Source organism: Furipterus horrens, unplaced genomic scaffold (genome assembly GCF_987537825.1).
Source record: "Furipterus horrens unplaced genomic scaffold, mFurHor1.1.pri manual_scaffold_3, whole genome shotgun sequence".
Classification (NCBI taxonomy): Eukaryota; Metazoa; Chordata; class Mammalia; order Chiroptera; family Furipteridae; genus Furipterus; species Furipterus horrens.
This window is the reverse complement of record NW_028327173.1, coordinates 33,035,091-33,062,008: the sequence shown is the minus strand read 5'-3', so window position 1 is coordinate 33,062,008 and position 26,918 is coordinate 33,035,091. Positions and strand designations below refer to the sequence as shown.

General features: G+C 54.0%; 1 protein-coding gene across 4 annotated transcripts; it reads right to left on the bottom strand.

Annotated features, from left to right (window-relative positions):
* Positions 1 to 346: 346 nt before the first annotated feature.
* Positions 347 to 26,304, bottom strand: SLC5A9 (solute carrier family 5 member 9). Of its 4 annotated transcripts, XM_090269423.1 has the most exons (16): positions 21,975 to 22,334; positions 21,164 to 21,267; positions 20,442 to 20,662; positions 18,389 to 18,460; positions 17,366 to 17,470; positions 16,899 to 17,063; positions 15,999 to 16,104; positions 15,084 to 15,164; positions 14,576 to 14,781; positions 14,234 to 14,369; positions 13,518 to 13,625; positions 11,352 to 11,502; positions 9,368 to 9,536; positions 7,635 to 7,850; positions 4,618 to 4,768; positions 347 to 934 (listed from the first exon to the last, which is right to left on the bottom strand). In XM_090269423.1, the coding sequence occupies exons 3-16, from the start codon at positions 20,580 to 20,582 to the stop codon at positions 726 to 728; spliced, it is 2,016 nt and encodes a 671-aa protein (XP_090125549.1). In that variant the 5' UTR covers positions 20,583 to 20,662; positions 21,164 to 21,267; positions 21,975 to 22,334; the 3' UTR covers positions 347 to 725. The 4 variants fall into 4 exon arrangements, with proteins under 4 accessions (XP_090125549.1, XP_090125550.1, XP_090125552.1 ...); XM_090269424.1 differs by lacking the exons at positions 21,164 to 21,267; positions 21,975 to 22,334 and adding an exon at positions 26,196 to 26,257; XM_090269426.1 differs by lacking the exons at positions 20,442 to 20,662; positions 21,164 to 21,267; positions 21,975 to 22,334 and adding an exon at positions 26,196 to 26,304.
* Between the last annotated feature and the right edge of the window lie 614 nt (positions 26,305 to 26,918).

The window sequence follows — 26,918 nt, the reverse complement described above, 5'->3', positions numbered from 1 at the left end:
CGTCTCTCCAGCTGGACTCCCGGCTCCTCAAGGCCATGGAGACAGGCACATGTTTAGAGATGAGAGCAGGGAGAGACAGATTGGAGGAGTGCCAAGGACAGTCCCTTATCCCAGTGCCCCCTGCCCCAAACACCATCTGTCACCAGGCTAACATTCCTCCCTGGTCTCTCCTTTGGGTCTGACGGCCATCCTGCGGCGCTGCCAATGGAAGCATGAGGTCCTTCGGGTACATGCCTGCTAGAAATAGCCAACTGTTGATTGGAAACGAGCGATGTAGGGCAAGGAGGAAAGGGGGGGAAGGGAGCATAAGGGTGAGCAAAGATGCACATAGATTTCTGCAACTTCCTTGTTATTCCTTTTCTTGTATCGTCCACTTTTTAATCTCAAGACACACATTGAGTAAATGCTCCTGAGCAGACTCACCAAGAAGGTGAAAACAGCATTTTGAGGTAGTAATTTAAGGCAATGAAGTGAGAAGAGAGTTGGAGCCAGGTGACCAGTGTGCACCCTGCTGTGTGGCCCCAGGCAGACCAGCGCTCTCTCTGGGCCTCCGTTCCACCACTGGTCAAGTGCGCAGGCTGGATGAGGGGCTCTGCAGGTGCACCTGCAGTCTTGGCCTCCGTGGTCTCCAGTTTGGACAGCAGGGTGGGAGGAAAGCCTGTGTCTGCTGCTGGCCAGACCAGCATGGTGTTTCATCCATCTCAGCTGATGCCGGGTCTACGGAGTCATGCAAAATAGCCCCAGAGGAAGACATTGATGGCCAGCAGGAGGACAGCATTGACATTGCAGACGCTTCTCCAGAGCGGCTCCTCCTTGATGCTGGTCAGCTTCTGCTCTAGCGCGGCCTTCTCGGCTGGGCTCAGGGCTTGCCGCTGGGCCCCGGAGAGCCCACACAGCCAGCCCCAGAGCAGCTTTCCCCAGGCTCTGCACAGGGCTGAGAGACAGGAGCCAGAAGGAGGCAGGAAACAGGAAGGGAGGGGCAAGACAAGGTCGAAAGGAGAGTGATGAGGGAGCAGGGCAGGAAGAGACATGGTGAGAAATCAAAGAAAGGGAGGAGGTGCACAGGAGTGGGGTGTGGAACCCTCAGCTTAGCCCCTTTCTCTAAGCTGCAGACTGGGCGCTGAGCCTGGACTCTACCCTGAGCTCTGACCCTGGCTACAGCATCCAAACCATCATGGAACAGAAGCTTCTCGATGGTGACCATGAGGAGGTGTGTAAGGGGTGAGGATAATGCTGTTCATCCCTATTCAGATCACATGCCCCCCATGAGGATGCAGTGGGGAGCACCAACCACCTAGGAGGAGGCAGCAGGTGACCAGACAGACTGATGCTGTCTGTGCTCTGGGAAGGGCATTGGACTGGAAGCTGCGCTCTAGGGCTCGCTGACTGAGGCCACAGGCAAATCACTCAACGTCTCTGAGCTGCAGGACCTTCCCCTCCCAGGTAAGCCAATGGAGTATGTCCTGTTCTGCAGATTGTTTGGTTCACGCAGTGAGAACGCAGATCTGACAGCACTTCAAAAAGTTACAGTGCTGGAGTGGAGCATGTGCCGCGTGGACGTAGATCCCAGCATGGAGAAGGGGCTTGCCCTGAGGTTGAAAGGGAACATGATTCATTGAAAACTAAGTTTAGAAGAACTAATAAAATAAATACTTTAAAAGGTTTTTATGGATTATCAGTTAGTATATTAAAATAAAATTCAAATAAAAATCCTTTCACTGAGGTTGAAGACAACCCACTGGAAATGCTTTATCATCTTAACGGCTTTGGAACTTGGCACTTGGTGAGGTCAGTGAGACTACAGAGTCTCAGGGGTGTGAAGACCCCAGATGCCCTCTGGCCTGGCTCCCTCACTGTCCAGAGGAGGGAAAAGGCTGAGAGAGAGGAAGCGGCTTGCTTAAGGCCATACAGCCACAAAGCTGCACACAGAGCAGGGAGATGACTTCAGATCTCTGACTGTCCTAAACTTTATCTTTCAACAAGTGGACCAGCACTCACTTCTGAGTCACTTGGGCAGTTATTGGCAAACGATGATTCAATAAATCTAAACCTATCTACCACCCCAGAGGTATACACTTCTCTCAGATCTACTCCACTGTCCTTAAGTTCATTTTTTAACTTTATTTTTGTAGGACTCAAAAGCATCTGCCATTTTGCTTTTTAACTGAGTACAACACAGACAAGGTTTCATCTCCCTGCAGCCTTCTGGGAGGCGGGTGCTGCTTCCCCATTCCCAACTTCCCCTCAGCAGGGGAGGGGCTCTTGTATATTACAGCACTTGCCTCTCCCTGCCCTTTCTGTCCTTCCAGTGGTCGGGAGGGACTTCTCTTACTGAACTTGGCTGACTCAGTTTCTCCTATGTTGCTTTTGGGAGCAAGCCAAAGAGATGGGCTCTGCCCTTGACCTGGGGGCCACCAGGCAGGGCTGCCCATGACTGTGTACGTCTGTCCGGTCCTGGGGCCGTGGAGAGTTCGGGCTGTGCCCTCCCTGCTACAGTTTGGGCGCCACCTTTTTGCAGCTTCTCCCCTTCCTCTTTCCTCTCTTTGGAGTTGCCTCACCTGCAAAGACCTGTGCTCGTGGATTGCTTCTTCCACACCTTAAGTTTTTATAGGGAAAGGACCTGGCCCTTGGATAATGGGATGAGAAGCAGTTTTGAGGCCCCAGCTTCAGGTGGATGGACCACAAAGCTCGAATAATAGGTAAGGAGTTACGTTTTGCAAAGCAAAACTGGGGCAGCTGATTAGACTAAGGCTGGTGACTCTGAGCTTTGTTGATGGTTTCTGAAGTGAGCCTTGGGGCTTTATAAAAGATTACATTGCCCAACACATGGGAAGTTCAAGCAGACGACCGCCTAGCCTGGAGGCTCGCGGTCAGGCAAGGTACGTCACGCGCCGAGGCTGCGCGCAACGAGGAGGCGGCCCAGAAAAGATCGAGGCGGAAGCAGCATCAACAGCAGCAACAACAGCCATCTGCCTTCACCTGTACCAAGTGCGGCAGGGATTGTCACTCCCGAATCGGACTGCACAGCCATTCTCGGCGGTGCAGATAGACTCTCAAGAAGCTACGCCATCGTCTCTCGAGACGGACGGCTGCCGACGACGACATTGCCCATTATGGTTATTATTATTATTATCATTTTAATAGCAGACTACTGGCTTTTCCCTGTGCAGATGGATCAAGAAGCTTGGGGTCTTAGATACCGGTGAGCTCATATTCTGGAGCTTATGATGTCATCACCTCTAGGCTAGTGGCTGTTTCTCTGGACTCAGGGCCCTAAGCAAAGGTGAAGGGCTCAAGAAAGGCACCTCAGGCCTCAGGGGAAGCACAGGGCTCCTAGCACTGGGCAAAGACGTGGAGCTGAGTGCCATGCAGGTCCAATAACTGGTGCTTGGAAAACCTTATCTAAGGTTTAAACTTGCTGGAATTATTAGAAGTTTGGCCCACCAGAGGCTGGAAATGGAACTAAGACACTTTTTGAGGAGCTCTCTCTGACCCAATGGGAGAGGGCAGAGTCCGAAAGTGCCCCAACTGCACCCAGGCACTGGGACTCCTACCAGAGGCAGGGGGTAAATTTAGGACTTACCTTTCATTAAATTTTTAACTCACAAGGGCAAGAGAAATTAATTTGGGGCTTTAAATTGCAAACTGATTTACCATATTTAACATCATTTTTCCCTTGGGAATTTTATACTTTGGGACGTCTCTATGAGGTCATTAAATCAGAATATCTAACATTGTTATTTAATCACATACAGGAAAGTTACAACTGCAGTACATCTAAGACAGCTACATTGTGTCTGTGTTAACTTAGATACTCTGTGGCCTTGGTGCACATTTCATTCATACACTATTCTAACACATTTAAGAACCTCCAGGAGGCAACATTCATATGGCCCCTGAGCAGCTCAGGGGATTCGTCTAGGAAGGGTGGTGGCTCTGGAGAAACCTCATGAGCACAGACAGCCCCATAGGGACACGGGTGCTCTCTTCCTGGGAAGAATGACCAGGCTTTTGTGTGACTCTAGGCAGATTATCAAACCCAGTGGGAAATAAATAATAAAGTGTGTGTGAGTGTGTGTGTGTGTGGGGGGGGGGGTGTTTCTTGGCCATAGCTGATGTTTCCTTGCATGTGGATGGAACTCAATAAGTGTAACACCCTTTGATTTTCTGCCCTTAGGTTCATTCCACCCAGGAGAGGTGAGGGGATGTTCCGCTGGTAGATCTGAGGAGGATAAAGAAGACATGCTTGGCTTGGCCCCTCCCTCCTCCTCCTCCTCGGCAGTGCAGCGCTCACTGGGGTTGGTGATGGATGAGTCCCTCCGTCCAATGCTGGGGTTCAGGATTAGGAAGTGTGCTGCCCCACGGATATAAACCAGATCTTTCCACCCACACTTTACCAGTAATGAGGGCAGTATTTTGACTTCCCTTTGACTTGTTTGTCAATATTATTCATCGAACAGTTAGTTTCACAGCCATGTGGGAAGGGAGGAAGAATTTTTTGGACTCCCACAGAAACTCCATCCCCAATGACCTTCAGATGGGGTCTCTGGGGACCTACAACCTAGTCTCTGCCCCATCAGCCTCTGTGCTATGCACCCCGGCACACCCCCAGCCTACCTCCGTGCTGCCCGGGGCCCTGCTCTGCCCCTCCGCCTCCTCCAGGGGGCTCCCCAGGTGGCATCTCCGCTGCCCCGGGTGTGTCTTCATGGGCTTCCTTCTCCAGCTCAGCGTGGGGACGGTTCCGTGTCCACCACGTCAGGCGAGCGAGCTGGAGGGAAGGAAAACAAATGCTGTCATTACCTCTGGAAGGAAGGCGAGCTGTAAACACACAGGGGCCCATCATAGAAGGCCATCAGGGCAACAAGGGGGCGAAGCAGCGTGGGGTTGGGAGGCGGGGGGCCTGGCTATTAGCCTGCTCGCACTCCCTGAGCTCAGGCCAGGGGCTGGAAACACACCAGGGCAGGCAGGGCCCCTGACCTCATGGAGCTCACAGATGGGGAGAAAAGAAGCCATCACCCATGACAAAGGGCTTCCAAGGTCAGACCAAGGAGTTGATCTCTCTTATAAAAACAATGCAATGGAGAGTCACTGCAGACTTTGGGAGCAGGAAAGAGACTCTTAGTCCTGGGATTTAGAAAGATCCCCTCAGAGTGAATTAAAGGGATCCAGCCTGGAGGCTGTTGTGAAAGGGGAGCAAGAAATAAAGCCTGCCTGAGGTCACAGCAGGAGTTGTATAGAGCGTTAAGGAGTAAGGTCTCCAGGCCGTGGTGACTGACAGAGTGAGCTGGGCGAGGGAGACGGAAGTGCTAACGTGGCCTCGTGTTCCTGCCTTGGACCATCAGGTGGGTAGTGCTGCCCCACCCAGAGACAGAGTGGGTGGGAGCAGGATTGAATGTGTGTGTGAGTGTGTGCACAAGAGAGAGAGAGAGAGAGAGAGAGAGAGAGAGAGAGAGAGAGAGAATTGGCTCATACATACACACATACGATGATGAGCTTGAGGAATCTGTAGGACCTCCCAGTGCAGGTGTCCAGGTGAAGAGAGGCAAACCTGTGTACCCAGACGGCCCTGGTGTCTTTCCACTTCATTTTTTTTGTGGCTCAGGAGATAAGAACATGGCTGGTTCTCTGTCTGACATCAGCTGGGCCCGACCCTGACTACCTGAACTCCTCTCCAACAAGGCCCTTTTCCTGGCCAGGCAGTCCTCTGTTGCATACTGAACTAGGAACCCCTGCCCTGACGCCAACCTCTTACACAGCACGTGCAGGGTTGGGGCCACTCTCCTGAGACGCTTCCACTGGGCATCCAGCTGTGCCAGGCCAGCGGAGCCTCTCGGTGGGACCGTGAGACCGTGGGCTGTTTCTGGGCTTCTGTCTCTCAGTTACCTTCACGTTATACAGCACTTACGTGTGTCTCACTAGCAGCATGTGGATGGTGTCTCTTTAAGTCATGAGGAGGCCACTGGATTTTGTGTTTGAATCTTGGGAGAGGGGTGTTGGCTGACAAAGAATTGCATTTCATCCATATGTAGGAGGTTGCTGAATTCATGGCCATGGGTAGAATGGCTCAGGGACAGTGTGGGCTGAGAAGGGTTATCAGCCACAGCTGGGTGTCTGAGAAACAATGATATTTAAGGGGCATGAGGAAAACCCCATGAAGGCAAAAGCATGATCAGAAGGACAGAAAAAAACACGGGACAGAAACAAGTCATGGAAGTGAGCAGGAGAGAGGGCTTCGGGATGCAGGAGCTGCTCAGCAGTATCTGCTTCTCCCCAGATTTCACTTAAAGACGGGGATTTTCAGCAACAAGAAGGTTATCGGGGATGGTGGTGAGAGCGATTTCAGCGGGAAGGTGGGACGCCAGCCAGGCCACCGTGGGTTGAGAAGTAGGAGAGAGGTGGGAGATGGGGGAATGGAGGCCATTCTTTGCAAAGGTTTGTTTGGGGGCGGGTGGGGGGGCAAGGAGGGAGGAAGTATTCCCTAGGGGAGGTCGGGATCCTGGAGGGAGGTTTAATTGGGAAACCCTTCGGCATGGGAATGAGACAGCACAGTTTCCAGCAGAGGGAGGAGGTCCTTGCTGGAAACTAGCCCTGGAGACAGCGACCTCTCTTGGCTCACCTGTGAATGACCTGCTGGTGTGTAGGAATCAGCGACACCAAGGTTGGAAGTGTAAGTGTAAGCTCTGATGCAGCACAGGGGTGAGGGGTGTCCCCACTGATTTCCTCTCAATGTCTCAGGGACCAGTTTCTGGCCTGGACTCTGTTATGGGCCCCTCCCCACCCCTGATACGTCCTAACCTCCTACCCCCTCCCCTCCGCCCCCGTGCTTCAGAATGTGACTGTATTTGGAGACAGGACATTTAAAGAGGTAATGTAGGTTAAAGGAGGTGTTTGGAGTGGCCCTAATGCAATTTGACGGGTGTCATTGTGAGAAGAGGAAGGCAGGGAACAGATAGGCAGGGGGAGACTACTGAAGACCGACGGGAGCAGCGGGCCATCCAACAGCCCCGGTGAGAGGCCGCCCAGGAAACAACCTGTAGCATCTGGATCTCAGACTTCCAGCTGCCAGAACTGTAAGAAAATAGCTTCCTGTTGTTTAAGCCTCTCAGTGTGTGGTACCTTGTTAAGGCAGCCGGAGCAAACAAGTGCTCTTTCGCTCTAAAGAAAAAGAAGTTTGAAAACATGGGGCCTCATGTCCAAGGTGAGGCTCCCAGTTATGCTCCTCCTCTTGTTACTAAAAATAAGCACATCTGGCCTCCGCCCCAGGGGTGACCGCCTCTCCTCTGTGCCCAGACTGCCCTTTGAACGCTGGTCCTTCTGCACTGTGTTTTGATTGAGCAACCGTTTATGTGGGTGTGTGTTCCCCCTACACACCCGCTCTGGGCAGTTGCCGGCAGAGGCCTCATCTTTGTAGCCCCAGCACAGGGCCTGGCACATAGTAGGTCCTCCCCAAGTGATTTTCCAGCTGAACTACCCTTCAGTTGGGAATTAATAACCCAATGAGGTTACCTCCTCAGGACATCTGTGTGGCAGGTAGGAGAGACCACAACTCAATGGAGCAAAACTTAGCTGGTGGGATTCAGGCCTGGGAGGAGGGGGGCTTGCTGGGGGCCCCTCAGCCTGAGCAGGACACTTGCCTTTTCTTCAGGGATGGGGGCTGTACAGAGGCTGACAGCGATGATGACAATGGCAGTGAGCCCGCATAGGACGAGGGCAAAGTAGAGGTAGTGGAAGTCCTTGAGCACGGCTGGCCTGCGGTCTACCTCCCCACAGGCGGGGGCGGGGTACGAGAACTCCAGGATCATGCGCACGAGCCCCACCACCAGGCCAAACATGAGGCCCCAGAAGGCTCCCTACGGAGAGAGGACAGATGGGGTGGGGGTGAGATCCAGGGGAGAGGCCCTAGGAAGCTAAAAGCCACTCTGCCTTCAGATCTCTCTGCTCCCTGCTCTGGTCAGTTACAGTTTGCAAGTCCATTGGGGTGAATTCCCTGTTAATACTCAGCTTTGCCTTAACTTAAAGGCAGGCATCGTGAAGTATTGGAAATAACGCGGGCTCCAGATTCAGACAGACCAGGATTTGGACCTGGTTCCACTCCAGAGTAACTGACACAGTGAGCCAACCTCGCTGATGCAGAGTTTCCTCATGTGCAAAGATAGACATTAATAAGCACTAAGTAGAGATGCTTAATATTCAGCTAGAGTGGAGTATGATCTTGTATAAGCAGGGAACACCAGGATCCCCGTTTCCAACTTTCTGTTATGCTAAATTGGAAATCATTATAGATATTTTCCTTTTGTTGCTTCTATTTTTCCCATCTTTTGTCTTCTTCTTCTTTTTTCTTTCTTAACAGCAACAACAGAAAAAAGCTCTGGCACCTTTCATATCTTCTTTACAACACTGTTTAATCCTAGTCTATACCTGTTTCCTGTATGTAAGAGTTGGATGACTTGTATTTTTTAAATTGAGATGCTAATCCCAATTTCAGAAATTCTGGAATGAGCAGAAACATCCAGAGTTCAACTGAGTTTTGCTGTGACCATGATACCAGCAGGGAGCTCGGACCTCTGCAAACAGCAGGCATCGGTGGACACCTTGCTTCAGTCCGTTGGGAAGGGGGTTTCTATGACCTCCTTTGCTATGACCTTAAGCTCTCCTGTGGCTCCTCTGGAGTCCTGTCCATGGTATCCCATACCTCCTGAGAGTATAGGCAGCAGATTTGGGCCTTTTCCAGACTGTTCTGGGGAGTAACCAAGGTTACAGTTATTCTACCTCAAGCTCCTCCCAGGCTTCTGTTAGATTTCAGTGCAGTTTCATGACTGATATGTGTAAGTGCCTCTAAGTCCACACTTCATTTTGTCATCATCATTGCTATTTTTTTTTTACCTACATATAAAAACCTTATGGTGTTAAAGATGAAAAAGACCCTAGAGATCTTCTAGTCTATCTTGAGTTTTCACACACTATTCCTCATGTCTGAAATACTCTTCCCCCTCCCATTAATCCTTCCTGACACAGCTCAGATGTTGCTTCTTCCAGGAAGGCTTCCCTGACCCCCTCCCAGGCATCCCATAGGTTAGGTGCTCCTGTTCTTTACTCTCCTAACAGCCATTCTTTTTTCTTTTTATTGCTTATCAAATTATCATTCCTTCTTGCTGGCCCAGTGATGGCAGACCTATATGAACCTTGTAAACCATACTATTCTAGAGCCTCTATAATAAAGTCAATGAATGTATGTTGGGTGAATGAATGACTAGACCCGATGCTATGAATGGGGAGAGGGGTCATCACTTTGCTAAAGTCACAGAGAGAGAGACCAGGTTATGGCCAGAGCAGCCCTCCCAACCGTGTGGTGACCTGCTGTACTCACAGGCTCTGTGACCCTCTTGCAGAAGATGGCCAGCAGGAACAGGGAGGTGATGGGTGGGGCCAGGTAGCTGGTGACAGACTGGATATAGTCAAAAAGCTGGCCGCTGTTGGAGCTTTGGATGATGGGGATCCAGAGGATGCTGATGACGACCAGGAACACCACGAACACTCTGCCAGGAGGCACAGGGTGCTGTGAGGAGCGCTTCACATTGCAGGACATGGCAGGGGTGAGGTGGTGAAGGGGATGTTTGGGAACCATGGAGAAGGAGTGGATGCATGGCCACTGAGTCAGAGAATGTTAGGAGACTGGAATCCCAAGTGCTAAGATTCCAGAACTTTAAACTCTTAAAATCCCAGAATATCAGAATTTTAGAATCTAAGAGATCAAGGATTTTTGAATTAAATGCCTTCGAGGTCATACAGCCCACCTGCTCTTCAGAAAGAGATCTATATCTTTCACCCCACCACCCACCTCAGTAAATGGCCTCTGGTCTTTGTTTGGGGTGCCTTTCCTTCTCTTTTTCACCCAAACCAGGTGCAGGGCAGCACCCTTCTCGAGGATGGCTCCAGGCTCCAGGGACTCTCCCTTCTCTAGGCTTCTCCAGCTCTAAGCCTCTCTCCCTTACATTTCCGTTTATCTCAGAGAAGAGGCTGAACCTTCATATCCTGACTCCCCCTCAACTGATCTTGGCTTAGGCCCAGGTCCCCAAAATGCTTCCTATATATGATTTTGCAGGTGTGTGATCCAGGTGATGAAAATCTTCTTGGGTGTGCTGGGTGCAGTAATACCTTCTGCCAGCAGATGGTGCCAAAACTCCACTGGTTGGTGAAATCAGTGTGGAAAACCCGGCAGTTCAGTGTGCGAGCATCAAAGGACACGCCTTTAGAAGTGTCTCTGCACACCTGTCCTCTCCTCTCCGTTCCTTCCAGTTTTCTCTCAGGCCCCACTAAAGCAACAGCTACCAAGTGGCCTCCCTCCTTATCCCCACCTCTTTGCACAATCTGTCCTGTGTCCTGATCCTTTCAGGCCCGGTGTGGAGGGCCGGGTGCACCTATGAGCAGGCAGTGGGAATCTATTAGGCAGTCGTGGACAGACGGCATCGTGGTAGGAGCAACGGTACATGCAAAGGCAGAGAGATGGGGGGGGAAAGCAAGTTATCTAAACTCAAGTACCATCTACCCAAAAGGGAAAATGAACATGTTAGTCCAGAAACCTGGGTTATAGAGCCTTAAATTAGGAAGCAAAGATGTCAGAAAGAACCCCTTAACCCTATGTAAACTACAAATGCCAAGCCTCGGAAGAAAAAGAAACATTAGCTACCAAGTTGCACTCTGACAAGCATAAAACTGATACCTACTAGGTCACATTCGAATTCTTTAGCCTGGTGTTCAAGGCTGTGCATCCTTTGGAGACAAACTTCCTATAAACATCTTCATCAATGCAGGTCCCTCATGATCTCACCTGTGTTTCTGCCTTTCTCATGAAACTCTGCCCACCCTCCCGGCAGGGCCATATAAGTGGACCCTGTGTCCCCAGCGCAAAGGTATGATGCAAGGAGGCCCTAAGAGTGAGACTGATGGAAGACATTAATAACCTTTCTGTTATCCTGGGATGACAGCTGGCTTGAAAGACAACGGCGGTGAGTGGCTTGCTAACTTACTCCCACTTATACCATTCACTTTTCATCACTTAAATGCTTTGTCAGCTGCTCTCATTTACCCCATTGATCAATTTTAAGAGAAACCTGAACAGGCAGGGAAGAGATTTTTTTTTTTCTCCTCCTGGCGGGGGCGGGGCGGGGAGTGAGGCAGAGCTTGCGGGGGCTTACCTGAGGTCTGGTAGGAAGGAGGCACCAGAACCAGGAGCTCAGCCTGGCAGGCCAGGCCCAGGCCCAGACATGTCTCCCCAGGGCAACCCAGGCGAGGGGCGAGGGGAGCGAGGTCTGTCTCCAGGAAGGGGTGCCCTGGAGAAGGGGCTAGCGCACCTGCCCACCACCATCAGCTCCTGCTCCGTGGCCTTCCTGCGGAAGCGCTGCCACACATCAATGGCAAACAGGGTGCTGCTGCTGTTGAAGATGGAGGTGAGCGAGCTCATGAGGGCGGCCATGATCACGGCGATCATCAGGCCCCGCAGACCTGGGGGGAGACGAGGCCTCTGTGGATGTCTGGCCAGCTGGCTGGCCAGGCTCTTCCTGCAGCCACGGGGGCTGCAGCACCCAGCAGAGTCAGAACTGGGATGGGGAATGTGCTGGATGAGGTTCCCAGCCCACGCAGGTGAGGTGCAGAGGACTGGCCGCTGGGTTCCGACCACCCTGGGTGAGTCTCCTGCCCTCCCTGAGCCTCTCGTTCCTCAGCTGCACCATTAAGGACCATGGGACTAGCTGACCTCACTCTGGGTGTCAGAGCTTGTAGACACTTGGTTAGTGGGTCCCTGGTGGGGGAGGGGGAGGATGATTGTTAATAATTAAATGTTTTCAGTGTTTTCCTTTTTCGTTGATATTCATGCCAGGCAAAGCCCTGGCCTGGGGAGCAGAAAGCCCAGGTTTGTTTTCTGGTTCTGCAAGTAACTAGCTGTGTGATCTTTGAACTAAGTGAGTCCTTCTTTTTGGGGATGATTTTTTTCTCCTGTAGCAAGAGAGGACAGACCCCACCAACCCCTGAAGTCTCTGGCTCTAAGGATCAAGACCCCAGAAGAATGACTGCTCACCCTGGCTGAGGAGTGGACTCCCCACCAGCCCCACCTCAATCCTTTTCCTGACTCTAGTGCAAATCTTTTTTTTTTTTTAATTATTGATTTCAGAGAGAGAGAGGAAGGGAGAGAGAATCACTGATTTATTGTTCCTCTTATTCATACATTCATTGGTTGACTCTTGTATGTGCCCTGACTGGGGATAGAACCCATAACCTTGACGTATAGGGACAATGCTCTAACCAGGGCAGCAGTCCAAATCTTTACCCACCTCTTGCATGTCTCCCTGGAAGACTCAAGGTGTCCCAAACCCAGGTCAGCATCTCCCTACAAGGCCTTCTCTTTCCTTTTTGGTTAATAATATCTTTCTAGCCTCGCCTCAGCTCCCCTTCCCCATGTGCCTCTGTGGCTGCTCCATCATGGCCAGGCCTCCCTCCTCCATCGCCACTATTTCTTCGATTCATTTCCTCTTCTACTGGGGCAGGGGGATAACTCAGCTCATCAACGTCCCTCCTTAAACCTGCCTTTCTATCTCAGATCTCAATCTCAACAGCGTCGTAAACCCAAGACCTGGGAGTTCTCTTTGGATCCTTCTGTCTTGTCCCTCAAATATGATGTCATCAAGTACTGCCAATTCTACCTCATCAGTACCTTTGAAACCTCTTTTTCGCATCACTCAAGACACTGACGTGGTCCAAGCTGCCATCATCACTCACCTGGACCACTGCAGGCCCCTTGTTACTCATTCACCTGCCTGACCCTCGGCTGAACCCTCCAGGCAGAGTGGTCCTTCTGAAGAACCAACCCGATCATGCACCCTGGCCTCTGTGGTCCTCTGGGTAAAGGCTACACCTGGAGGGAGGTGTGGCTACCACCCCTTCTCCACGGTGGTTGTCCTCAGTCCTCCTGTGTAGGAGCCCACACAGGGCCACCTTCAGTTCAGACTTCATGCTCTCCCAGCCCAGGGCCCTGGTCCACACAGCCCCTCTCCCCAGGTGGCATTTCCCACACCCACCATCTTTGCCTAAGATGCACTTCAGGACTCAGCTCCACTTCCTCTCCTTGGAGAAACTGTCCCCAACATTCCTCTAGAGTGGGTCAGCTTCCTCCTTAGGGCCCCCTTAGCCCCATTGTGTCCCCACACTGGTCACACTGTATTGTGGCCTCTGCCAGCCTGAATACTTACAGACAGCTTGGAGCCTGAGAGCAGGGGCCTGCCCTTTACGCTGCATCTCCAGGGTCAGGGCACAGAGCAGTGCTGTGTAGATGCCTGGGAAAAGTGTGTGTGTGTGTGTGTGTGTGTGTGTGTGTGCGCGTGTGCATAACTGGGAGGAGTAGGGAGGCCAATAGTTTTATTCCCTCTTCCCATCCCTGTCCATCTTTAATGTGACCCTTCCCGGGCAGTGGGACTGGAGGCAGTTGGGAGGGAAGAGTGGCAGGTGGCATGGGAGCCAGGACTCACCCACAGGCATGAGAGCTATGACCAGCTTGGGGTAGGCGATGTTGGAACATCCCACTCGGGCCCCACAGATTCTTTGGCAGATGTCAGGGTCCACGCAGCCCACCTCATCTGCAGGAGAAGGGAGGGCAGTGAGAGCCACATCGTCTTCTGCCTTCTCAGGTTGGCTCAGTATTTGCTTCTTGATGCCACAGAGAAGTGCTCACTGGCAGACGGTCGAGGGCCAGGTGGCTGTCTGGGCACTATGACCTAGCTCTCACTGGTAAACTTCTCTACCATATACTACGCTGCCGAGCTGATAGACTTGTTTATCCTGATAAAAGGTAAATATCCTTGGAAGGCACCAAGAAGGCCTTAACTCCTTTTTCCCTTATAAAAGGAAAGCCACATTTTATTTTTTAATGTTTTTTTATTGAGTTTTAGAGAGAAAAGAAGAAGGGAGAGAGAAAGAAACATCAATTACTTATTTGTGCATTCATTGGTTGCTTCTTGTCTGTGCCCTGATCTGGATCAAACCCACAACCTTGGCCTATGGGGACAACACTCTAACCATCTGAGCTACCCAGTCAGGGCCAAAGCAGGATTTGAAAATGACATCCAGGTACATTTTCTTGGCCCACGAAGGTTAACATACTACTACTGTATGTTCATAATACAAACTGCACCCCCTGCTGGCCCTAGTCCAATACTGCCGGATGGGGGTGGGGCCCAGCTCTCACCTGGGTACAGGGCCCGGCTGATCATGCCAGGCATGACGATGAAGAACATGGGAAGGATTTTCAGGTAGCCCCCCAGCACGGAGCCCCCCTTGGCGTGGGACAGACTCTTGGCGGAGAGAGACCTCTGCACAATGACCTGAAAAGGTGCCGGTGGAGGTGAGGCCCTTGGGCGGGTCAGGCTCAGCTCAGCCACAGCTGAGCTCTGCCACGGTCACTGCCTGTGCCCCTACAGCAGTCCCAGAGCAAGCCCCACCCCTCTGGCATCCAGATGCCCACTTTTCCCTCAGGGAGCCCTCTCCCCCAGTTCATGGTGGGCGGGGCCAAGCCTGACTGGGGCATCACCTGGTCTGTGCACCAGCACCAGGTAGCCAGCACTGTGAGCCCGAAAATGAGGCCTGGCCAAGGGATATCCCCGCTCACAGGGTCCCGAAGCATGTGGAAGGCATCAGGCCGGGGGAGGTGACAGGTGGTGTTGGGGACTGTGGCGTTAGGGATGGCCTGCCTGTACCGCTGCTCCAGCCCTGGGTACCAGCCCACCTCCTTAAAGCCTGTGGGGAGAGACCACAGTGAGTGAAACAGCCCCAAGACCCACTGGGTCTGTGATATCTCCCTCTCCCCCCAGCTCCCAGTACCCTGCGGAGTCCCTGGCTTGGAACTGGTACAGGACGTGAAAATGCAGGAGGGACGTGGGCTCCCTGGTTCGGTATAGAGAGAATCTGCCCCAGGCGTGGATCGGGGCTACGGCTCTGTGCTCTGGGAAGTTCTGCTCCAACCACAGAGGTGCCAGCCAAAGGCAGGTGAGAGAGGAATTTAGGGGCAACGCTGGGGTGTGTGCTGTTCTCTTCCTTACCCAGAAACATGAGGACCAGAGCTCCCCCGACCATGATGACTGTCTGCAGAGCATCTGTGTAGATCACGGCCGTGAGGCCCCCTGGGAACTCAAGGAGAGGGCTCATCAGTCAACACCAACAGGGGTTCCTCTCTAGGTGCCCGCCCCGTGCGTGGCCACCCTGGGGAGACCAGAGAAGACGCGGAGCCTTCTTAGCAGGCAGACTTGATCACCTGCCTCTCCCAGCACCGCGTGCTCACCTGCAGGGTGGAGGCTGGGGACAGTCACAGGCGCTCAGCTCTTTCCACCTCCGCAGCCCCTGCCTGCGGCTGCCCTGCCCTGACCCGTCGTTTCCTGCCCGGAGTCTATTCCTCTGTGAGTTGTTAGCTGCGCCAGGAGTGCCCCTCCCCCTACCCAAACGCCCACTTAAATTCCCCACCCTCCCGGGCCAACTCAGCCACCAGAGCCCGCGTCCCAGTCTGCCGAGGCCTGTGTGGGGTGCGCTGGAGGAGGCAGAGGAAGGCGCGTTGGTGGCTTTCGTCTGAAGCAGCCCACAGTGACTCCGGTCCCCTCATCACTACCCCGCTTCCTGTTACAGTAGGACTTGCTCAGCATCTCTCCTTGCCTTTCTCTGGCTGACCCAGCTTCCCCCTGCTTCTGTCCCTATGGCTCCCCTTTCTCTGTGCGAGTGTGTCTCTCGGTCTTTTCCTCTGTTTTCCTTTGATCCTCTGTCTCTACTTCAGCTCTTCCCTTTCCCCGTTCTCTTTGAAGGGCAGTTTTCTCTCTGCCCCTCCCTCCGGACATCATTCTCCTCCAGCCCTCCCCTCGGTGTCTCCGCAGTCAGAAGCTCCGCCCCCGCCATCCCCCACGCCCCATCCCTCGGTCTCTGCTCCCGGCGCCTGCACTGGACGTGACCTCCTCGCTCCTCGGCCCTACCTGCGATGGTGTAGACAGCTGTCACCACCAGCAAGATCACCGTGGACAGGTAGAGGTTCCAGCCCAAGGCCATCTGGATGAAGAGGGCTCCAGAGAAGATGTCAGTCTGCAGAGACCCAGACCAGGGGGTCACCGGTGTGGCCACCAGGGTGTGCCACTTCCCCGCTCAGCAATACCAGCTGCCATCAGCCCTCATCCCATGGCCAGGACAAGCCTCAGGCGCCGTGCTGAGTGCAGGTGCAGATAACTGTGGGCCCTGCATATCCCCCGTATTTGTGTTTATTAGAGTAGTTGGGGGGTCACATCCTTGGCCTACGCTGATTTTGGTTGCTTACAAGCACCGGTGGAATGAGATGCAGTATAGTTTTCCCCAACCCTGCACCTGGCAATGGAATGATTCAGTTCCCTTCAGCACATGCTCCCCAACCCCATTCCATGACTGTTTCATGAACCTGTTCCAGGGCTGCAACGTGGCAAAGGGCAGGGGACCTGGACTGGTCACAGGACCCAGCTTTAGTTTTGGTCCCAGAGCTGGCCCTCTGGGCACATCATGTGATGCAGGTTTATCTTCTAAGCTTAGATCCATAGAAAAAGAATAAGGACCTTTTTAACTGTAACATTCTAGGCAGGTAATGCATGGCACTGAATGAAGACTCGATTGATGGAAAGATGAATGAATGAATGAATGAACTCTAGACTATGAGGTCTTTGAGTGGAGAGACTGTCATTCACTCGACACGCATTTATCATTCATCTCTAATGACCCACTGCTGAGGGAGAGCGTGCACTGAAGGTACGTGGATTCACTCTTCCTTCCTCCCATCCCTCCTATCTGTCTACCTGTCCCCATGCCCAGCATTTTTAGAGACACAAGATGGCCACACTGGAGTGGGTACTCACCGAAATCTTAGTGAAGATGTAGAGGATGAGAGACAGCACAGACATGTACACCTGGATCCTCTGGCCCCCGAATCGCTTCCTCAGGTACTGTGGCATTGTGACCACGCCGGCGGCGATGTACACGGGGACGAAGATCCAGCCGAGGGCCAGCAGCAGCCAGGTGGCCTGGGAGAGAGGGGAGAGAAGGGTACCCATGTCCTGGATGCATATGGAGGGGTGGTCCCTTACGGAGAGGTGGTGCCATGCAGAGGACAGCCCTGAGCAGGGACCTGACCCCAGTCCTGTGTGACCTCTGATAGCCCCTGGAGGAGACTGCAGGCCTTGGTTTCATCTGCAAAATGGGTTCTCCATTTACCATGCAACCTCCCCGGCCCATCTGAGGTTCCCCTCAGGGCTAAGCCAGGGGTGGGGTGGGGTGGGTTCAGGGTCCCAGTATCCCTGAGGAGCCTCCAGGTTGGCTTTCTTACATTCCATTCGAAGCCACCCACAGCGAGGCCACTGGCAGCCCCTGTCCCAGCCAGGCCGATGAACAAGCCGCTGCCTACATTGCTGGACATCAGAGATGCTCCAATCTGCAAGGCATAAGGGGTCGGCTTTACTCTGAATCAATCTGCAGTCAGGACTGTGAGCTTCAGGGGCTGAGACCAGGATCAGGACTTGGGAAATCTGAGAGCGGTGGGAGGAGAGAAAGTGGGAGAGCAAAGAGAAAGAGGGATGTAACTGACATTTACTGGGTGCCTACTGTGTGCCAGGCACTGTGCTAGGCATTTTATGTGTGCTAACACACTTGATACCCACAAAAGTTTGGGGGGTATGAGTATCAATTATTCCAATTTACAAAGAAAAGAATTAACACTAAGAAAAATAACAGCACTGGCTGTAGGCTGCCAGCGAATGAGTAGCTACTTGGGAAAGAAGCACAGCCCTGAGGATGACCTGCCGATCAGGCCACAGATATAAGTGCCCCCAGGGAATAGGAAGTTGAGAAAGAGGTGGGGAGAAACACGTGGGGTGGCCCGATGGGAGAGACTGAGTCACAACGGTCTCAGGGTCAACTCCTTGATGCTGGTGGGGGTGTTGCCTGTATGATTTCCCTCATTTAACTGCTCTTCAGTATCAAGCTGATGGGTCACCTTCCTGAGAACATCTTTGCTCATCCCACGTGCACTGTCTGGAGGTTGGCGGCTTCCTGCAGGGTTCACAGCCCCTCTGCTCCCCTGGAGCTCAGCAGCAGTCATGTTTCTAAGTCTGTCTGCTCAGCTCCTCTGGGACAGGAACATTCTGGGTCACCTGTGTAGGTCCAGCCTGCGGCCCGTTAGAAGGTGCCCAGTGGATGCTTGTCTGAGGTGTCTGTTAGCAATATTGCTCAGGTGGCAGGTGCCTGTTGACTACTGGGAAGGAGCGCAGAGCTAGGAGACCCACGTGGTCCTGGCAGGAGATGAGACAAGGACTTGAATGTGGGAAAAAGGAAGGGAGGAAGGTCAACTCACCGGCCACCAGCTCATGGATCTCCCTGCCAGGAAATAGCCACCAATGGTCCCTCGGCTTGCACGAATGGACGACTGGAAAGGAAGTGGCCAGGGGTGAGGTTTTCCCCAGATTCCCTGAACCCCTGCCCTCACCCAGATTCCCTGGCCCTCGGCCCAGGAGCTGTGGGGATGCAGAGGGTGAGAACTGAGGCAGGCGGGTTCACCATCTTTACTCCACACATCCTTGGAGGTGGTCTCCTTCTCTCTCTGAGCCCCGCACTTGTCTCCCCAAACCAGTGTGCAGAACAAAGGAGCTAATGGAGGTGCAAGGCCCCCACGAGAGCACGGCACTACGCAAGCGCAAGATGATTGTTGCAAGCAATGCCGTTCCTTTGCCTTCCCTCCATCTGAGCTTGTTTTGGGAGATGAGCTGGTACCTCATTCTCAGGTGTCCAGTAGCCACAGGGAGGCCAACCCATCCCCTGTTCCCTGCAGGACTCCCCACTGGGGGCTGCACTGCTTACAGAGGGTCTTTGGGCCCCAGGCAGAGACAGAACTCTGTTTGGGGTCCTCTCCTGCCTGGGCCTGAAGTCAGACCACACCGCTTAGGCCCATCCAGGACCCTGGAACCAACCCCATGCCAGCACCAGTAGGTGGTCTGCTAGCAGCTGTTTGGGGGACTTGTTCTGAAGAAGGAGAGGGGAGAGTGATATAACTTTGTGGGTGCAGGCATTGAGGGCAGGTCAGCGAGGAGGGAAGGGTAAACTCAAAGCCATTATTAAGATGCTGAAGCCAACAGGACTCTGACTGGGTCTGGAGGTAGGAGAAACAGCTGGAGGAGAGGGAGGAGAAAGGGGAATTTAAAGAAGCTTCTCTTCCCCAGGGAAAAGCCATTAATTTGCCACTGGGCAGAGATCAGTGGGGGGGGGGGGGGGGGCTGGGGCCCGTTAAACCTGTCCTTGAACTTTCCAGTGTCACCTCTAGGCTTTGGGGAGTCCCGAAGAACAGAAAGACCTTGTTTCATTGATGGGGAAACTGAGGCCCAAAGACAGAGAGCAGCTTGTCCCAAGTCACCCAGGCGTTGGTGCTTCTCACAGTTCGCTGCCTCCCAGGAGCCAGGGAGCATCTGTTTGTCCATTTCCTCCTCACACCCACTCTGGGAGCAGGGACTGTTCACCCCATTTCATAGATGAGGGAACCAAGGCGCAGGGAGGGTTCCTGCCCTTGCCACAGCCTAGGAAGTGACCCGAAGACTCCGGTCACCGCCTGCCTCACTGCAGGGTCTGAAGGTGCTGGCATTTCTCTCCAATGGCTCCGTGATAACAGCAGCTGCTTATGGCTGTCACCTCTGTGCCGGGCACTGTGCCAGACGCTCAATTGTGTAATGTCACTGAACAGGCGTGACCACACCACAGTGCGCTCCCTGTTCTTGTTGGAAAAACTGGGGCTCAGAGAAGCTTCATATGTTCCCAGGGCCACATAGTCCTAACCATTGGAGTTGGGATCTGAACTCAGGGCTTGCTGACCTCAAAACTGGGCCCTGTCCATGGCACGGAGGCTTTGGTGAACAGTGGAGAACAGGGGGACCCTGGGGTTGGTGTGGCTCCTGTCCCATGAATACAGGAGCCCCAGGTCCTTTAGAAGGTGCTGCTCCTTGCTAAGATGCAAACTCCTGGAGGTGGGCTAGGCCAGGAGTCAAGCATCTGCAGAGCTGGCGGTCTCCGCATGGTGAAGAGGGAAAGAATGGGGCTCAGGGTGGGCAGGATTGGTGAGGATAAAGGCAGTGAATTAATAGAGATGGGGAGTCAGGAGACAGGGCCCAGGCCTGACCTGTTCTGGCTCACTGTGTGACCTCAGGCAAGTCACACACCTCTCTGGGCTCCATTCTGCCCAACTATGAAAGGAGGGCTTGCTGAGGGTAATTCATGAAGGCCCTTCCTCCCTGACCCCTGTTCTGCCCTGGCCCTCCTGGCTTCTGCTGACCCCTGCCCCCAGCCCCATGCCCGGCCGGAGATGAGGGTGTGGCTATGCCTCCCCTGCCAGCGCCAGCATCTGGGCCCCTGTAAGTACTCACCCAGACCCCCACACCAATGACGAAGACAAAGTAGACGACCAGGACCCCGATGTCGTAGGCATGCAGGCTGACTCCGGGGTCCAGAGCTGAGCGTGGTGCTGCCGCTGTCCTGACCCCATTTCCTGAAGCTTCAGGCCCCATCGCTGCCAGCTCTGGGCTCGGCTGTGAGAGTCACTCACCACCAGGCTGGACTTTGAGGTGCTCCTGGCTTCCTTTCTCTCCTTTAATGATTAAACAGCCCAAGTGCCGTGCGTGAGCTGCTGAGAAAGCTCTGAGCCCCACTGGCAGGTGAAGTCCTGGCCACCTTTTCCCCTGAGGGCCACCCTCACCCTCTGCAGGACTCCCTGCCCCTGCCCCTACCCCCACTGCACACGGCCACAGGCACACATGCACACACATGCACACTCTCACCCTCCTCCCAGGGGAGATGGAGGAGGTGGAAGAAAGGAGCAGAGTGTGGAACCCTGTAGCTGAGAAGAACTTCAGAGATCAAGGTGTTCGAACTCTTGCTTGTGTGGATGGGAAACTGAGGCCCAGGAAGGAAAGGGTCACACAGGGAAGTAAAGGCAGAGCTGGGCCTTGATCCAGTCACTTCGCTGTGTTTTCCTTCTGCCCAGGGGGAGGAGACCGGAGAGGAGGGAGCCTGCTGATACCCTTGCAAAGCATCCACCCCGACATGCTCTGGCCTGCAGCCCACCAGGCGCCATCTTCCCTGTATTCACAGTGCAGGAAACTGAAGCCCGGGAAGAGGCACGTTTATCTGAGCCACTGAGTGGGGCCAGAACTCTTGCCTTCCCGGCCACACTCCTACCACCAATGAGTGCGCCTGAAAAGAACGCAGAGCACTCTGGGTCCAGGGCAGACTATCTGCCCCGTGACCCAGGCAGCCTGATTTCTAGTCCAAGCTGCCCATCTCAGGGAGCTGCAGGGTGACCGTGGGCAGCCGCTAAGTGACTCTGAGCTTGGTGTCCTCGGTCAGCATGGCCTGAGCCCTGCCTGCCCCTCAGTGCCTGTGAGTGACTTCCCCGATGGCCCCCTTTCCAAGGAGAAGCCCATTCTGGCCCTCAGGGTTCTACTGTCCCCCCAACCCCATCCTCACAGATGCCCGAGGCTGAGCCGCACCACCTGCACAGCTTACCTCACCCTAAACCAGCAGGCTGGGGCCCACAGCAACTGTGCCTATTGGTTAGCTAACCAGGCGATTTAATATCCAGAGCCCAGAAAGCATTAGGAAGGAGCAAAAAAGGCTTGACATCATTGGAATACATATTGTAAAGCCTATGCCCAAAGCCCTAGCCTTTGCTGGATCAGCGAGCGCTGAGCCTGTCTGTTGTTGCTTTACCCTACGCCCTGGTGTTTTTCCTGAGCTCCTGCTCACAACAAACTAGAAACGGCTCAGCAGCAGGAAGGAGGCTGCCAGGGGCAGGGACAGCAGCAGAACAGCTGTGATGGCCGGGCGGTGCACAGAATGTCAGTAAACCAGGCAACACAGAAAGAATGACGCGAAGGACAGGCCAAACGGGGCTAACAGACCTGTAAATTAGGCTCCATCCACTCTCAACAAAGGGCATTCTTGAATAGCAGCTGAGGATACAAATGCATTGACCCAGGGTCACCGAGGAAACGCTCGGGTATGACCGCAGATTTTCTACTTAGAAGGCACCGAGTATGAAATCAAGGAAGGCGACTTTCACTCAGGATGGCCTAACATTTAGGCAGGTGTTGGCCTTCAAGAATGAGGCCTCATTTACGCAGGAGACCCTCTCAGAGAGCTCCTGAGGCTGAAGCGTGTGACCGTGTTGTCATGGTCACCGTGGCTGGGCACCTGTGGCGCACCTGCTCTGTGAGGCCGAGACAGCGACACTGGTGCCGCGGGGCCCAGCCCAGCGGGAAGCCGGGCGGTCACACAGGACAGGCACCGTCAGCACAAAGTAGGCGACACCCATTCACCCCTTTCCTCTTAGCTGAGGAGCTGAGAGGAGGAAGCAACAAAGTCCAATTGAGGAGGCTGGGCGGGGCTTAGAGGGGAGGCGGGGTCTTGTGAGCCAGGCCTTGAAGAAGAGCGTAACAGACGTGTACAGGTCGGTAAGACGGAAGTTTCCACAAGACACAGTGCACATAAAAGCTGCAAAATGGGGCAGATCTGCACAGGAAAGGCTAAGGGCTGGACTGACCATTCTGAAGGCTCCATAAGGAGGGTATGAAAGGATTGTGGAAACATTTCTTTTGATAAATCCTGGTTGTGTTTTTCCCAATGAAAAAGGGAAAGGGTGTGAGGGCTGGTTGCCCGAGTTAGTTTTGGGTAGCGGGGCTTTGGAGAGCTTGGCAAGCGTCCCCCTCAGCTGGGGTCACTGAGGGTGGGACTGCCTCTGCCTGAAGTGCGTAGAGGGTGGGAGCCTGGGGCTGGCTCGCTGCTTCCACAGTGGGGTGGATGGATGGGAGTTGTTGACTTGGGGTTGGGCTGCACCCTGGGGTTGGGCGAAGCATGTGTGGACATTTTGGGGTGTGTGCATGTGTGTGTGTGTGTGTGTATTAGACATGGGCCACATGCATGAAAAAGGTGGTGTGAGGGTCTTCTCAGATCCTGTCCAATGAGCTATGGAGAGGGGTCTCGGGCCTCAGCTGACAGAACCTGGTGGAGAAGCTCGGGATTCATGCAGGCTGTGGAAGAATGACTTGGGGGTGTGGTTCCAAGGCAGGGTGGGCCTGGAGGCTCCCCTGGCTGAGGGAACCCCAAGTGCCCCACCAGAGCACCCAGAGGGAAGAGGCAGCCCGAGACTTGTGAGACCTGTGGGCCAGAGCCATTCACAGGCAGCCTAGTCAAGTCAGAACATACGTGCCCCTGACTTCCCCACTGTCCTCAGCCCTACAGCTCCCAGGGATCAGCCTGAGATGGTGACAAGGTGAAAGAAACGAAGCAGGCTGACTTGTCACCTTCTCCCAGGGCCTGCAGGCCTTGCAGCCAGCCCTCCTGAGGGCGGCACCACAGGGGGAGGAAGTCTTAACTTTAAATGACGATAGACATGCTGAATAATATGGCACTGGGCAATACAATTCTGGGATAATATCTGAGTTGAGACTGAAAGTGACAGCAGAGATTGCTCTGGCTTAATGGTGACCAGGACGCTCACAGAACCGCCTGCTGTCATCAGGGCCTGAAGGAAGAGCTGCTGTGCTCCCTGAGCAAGCTGCTCGGGCCAGGTGCCAGGAAGGCGCCTGTAGACTCCTGCCCCCAGCAGCCTTTAGTCCGTGCAATTCACAGGAATGGGAGGCCAGGAACCTACTTCTGGCTCCACAGTCTGTGACCCTTGAAGGCTTTAGGTTGATCCCACACTGAGGATTCTGGAAACCAGGGGCCAGCTAATTCCACCCACCTCATGGCCTTGTCTTCAGAGGTCCCCACCCAACATGCCAGACCACATGGATAGCTCCCCCTCCCCCACCCCCACCCCAGGATGAGTTTGCCTGCCCCTCTCTAGCCTGCCCCTGCTCCACCCACCCCCAGCCAAGCACAGGGCCCTCAGTGACCAAGCGCCTCTCTGTCATCCCTGTCAGACCCCCATGGCTGTTACAGTGACCAGGCTGCCCCAGGGCACCTTCCTCCTCAGCATCCTGTGCTCATGGGGGCTCTGCCTTCTCTTGTGACCCCAACTGTGAGTCAGAACCCTCCCTGCAATTCATCCTGCACATGGTCCTGCCTGCAGTTCCAGAACGGCCACACACCCCATCCACCCAGGACTTTGGTCTGTGTCCTCCACCCTCCTTCCTCTGCAGCCTTCTCTGACCCCCAAGCCTGGGGAGCATCCACAATCCCAACCTGCCCCCCTTTTCTCTCTAAAGTACCCATTGATTTGGGGTGTGTCTCCCTTAGACCTGAGCCTCTCAAGAGCAGGGACCTGAGTATCTTATTCATTTTCAGGGCCCCGGAGGCTGGAGCAAAGTCTGTGCTTGAGCAATGGAGCGCGTTCTCACTGGACTGTGTTGCACTGAGAAGGATGAGTGGGGGCGGGGGCAGGCACGGACTCCCAGCAGAGGGACAGTGTGAATGTGGCAGAGGCGTCTAAGCACCCATAACGTGTCCAGCAAATGGCCACGTGGTGGGGCTGGAGCTTTGAGTTGGGAGGGAGTGTGTGGGGTGTGGGGGCGTGAGACGAGGGTATGGTGAGACTGGAATTGAGGAGACACTTCCTGGGGCCAGCATGGGGGTCGCATGGACTGAGGACGCTGGCGCAGCAGTTCAGGCAGAGACGGGCACCTAGTTGAAAGGATGGAAGGAGAGGGTCCTGGCCGTTCTTACTGAACTAGCAGCATGCAGACGCTGATAGCCTCCTCTCCCCTGGGGTCCCTGCCCTGACCCTGGGGCCAGTGGCTGGTCTAGGATTCCCCATGATGCGTTTCCTTACCCCTTGGGGGTCTGTCCCCTTCTGCTCCCAGTGCCTGCAAGTGCTCCTCCTCCTGATGGAGCTGTAAGTGGGAAGCAGCCTTGGCTTTGTTCCAACCCCAAAGGGACTGAAATTGTATCAGGGTGGGAAGCCTTTAGTTAAGAGAACTAAGCACTAGTGGGGAGACAAACATGACGTATGAGATGCTGATGATACAGAGTGGACCTCAGCCCTGGAGCCCACAAATGCTCCACGGGGAAGGACACCCCCCACGATGCTGTGCCTGGGCATTCCTCTACCTCTTTCACTTCCTGGAAGAATCCTGGGCAGGCTCCACTGTACTTCTGACTATTAGCAAGTTCTTCCTGTAAAACCACTCTACCAGCCTCCTGCTGAGAACTTCCTCTTCCAGAACAATGGACGGCAAGGACTAACATTTACCAGTATGTGCCAGACTTCAAGTATTGGGTAGGTCACATCCCAAATACAATCGCAATTCTGATATTGACTTCAATGAGTTGGCCTCATTATTCCCATTTTGCAGGTGAGGAAGCTGAGGCTCATTGGTGATGTCCCACAACTACGGCTTCTTTGGATTTTCAGTTCAAGCCTGACTCACTCTAAAAGCTGTGCTTCGCCACCTGTCCCTTTATTCTTAGTCTTATGTCTACTGGAGACAGCATAGAAGGTGTGTCCTTCTGGTGGTGGGGTAGAAATCAGCTTTGTTTTGTCCCTTCCAGTGAGCCTCCCTTCCAGTGGGGCTCTGAGCAGGGCACAAGGCTGGCTGGGCTGGGGACAGGACCCCCACTGGGGTCTGGGTTCCCGTAACAGACCTTGTAAGCCCTCTCTCTCACCACCCCAGCCCTCAGCCATCACTCCTTCCCTGGCCGCTGCCTAGCTCTCAGCCTGCATGGCCTGGTGACACTTTTTTGTCACTTGCCTATTCTCTCAGTGCAGTTCAGTGTAATTGACTGCAGTCACTCCCTGAGCATGCTCTGCACCAGGCCCTCTGTCAGGGCTGCCCCACTGCACAACCCCAGGAGGAGCTCCACTGGAGGAGAAAACCCACTGTCTCTGGGGGCCAGGAGAGGCCCTCACTTCATGGTGCCACCCCCACCCCCAACCCCCAGCCACCAAACAGCCAAGGCATCTGGAGTGCTCCCAGGTTCAAACCATGCAGTGGGGGAGGAAGAGGCTCCCTACAGACAGGCTGCATGCTCAACTCCAAGAATAAAAGATTATTATATAGGAGAATAAGTCTGAGAAAGATGGGGACAGAGACCTAAGGAAGGAGAAGAGAGAGGAGAGAAAAGAAAGAGAGTCTCTTGTTCTCATTGCTAAAAACATCCCTGCAAACCCAGATGACTCCTACCTGTGCAGCCAGGCCTGGACAAAATCTGCTGGGCTCAGTCTCAGCCTCAGGCTCCCGGCCACAGGGCAGCTCCCCAGCCTGTTGCGACTCAGGCCTGGCCTCTGACAATTCAAGTCAAGGCTGAGCAGAAGCCTGGCTCCTCCCCCAGGTGGGGTGGTAGGGAGGCCCTGAACTCCCACCCCAACCCACTGGGCCTTAGATTCAACCTGTCCTTGTCCTGAGTAGAAGAGAACTTGTTCTGGGCTCAGCATTCTTCCGGACCCCTGGAGGGGTCAGAAGAAGACCACAGCTCTGAGTTAGCTGCTGTGGCAGCCCTGTCACCACACACCTGGGCGAACAGGTTTCTCAGGACAGGATGAGGGGTGGGGCTGACACGAAATGTAGCCACTGTCTACAGTTTAGAAGAAAGGCTTGGCGCTGGGCCACAGCTCCTGCACAGGCGTGACTGGCACATGCATACATACACATGTTCATATGTGTGACTAGTAGCTTATGTAGGACATGCTGGGGAGTAGTGATGAATGCACAGAATTTTGAGGCCAATGAGCCCAGGCTCATGTAGGTGCCTCTGCTCACCAGCATTGGAGAGTCCTGCCAGCTGCTGTCACTTTTAGGAAGAACCAGAACCAAGTCCAAGAGGAGCAGCGGAGCCCCATGGCAGCAGCCCCCGAGCAGATAGGATTGGCGGAGAAGAGCTCAGCGTCAGGAACAGAGAAGAGAAGG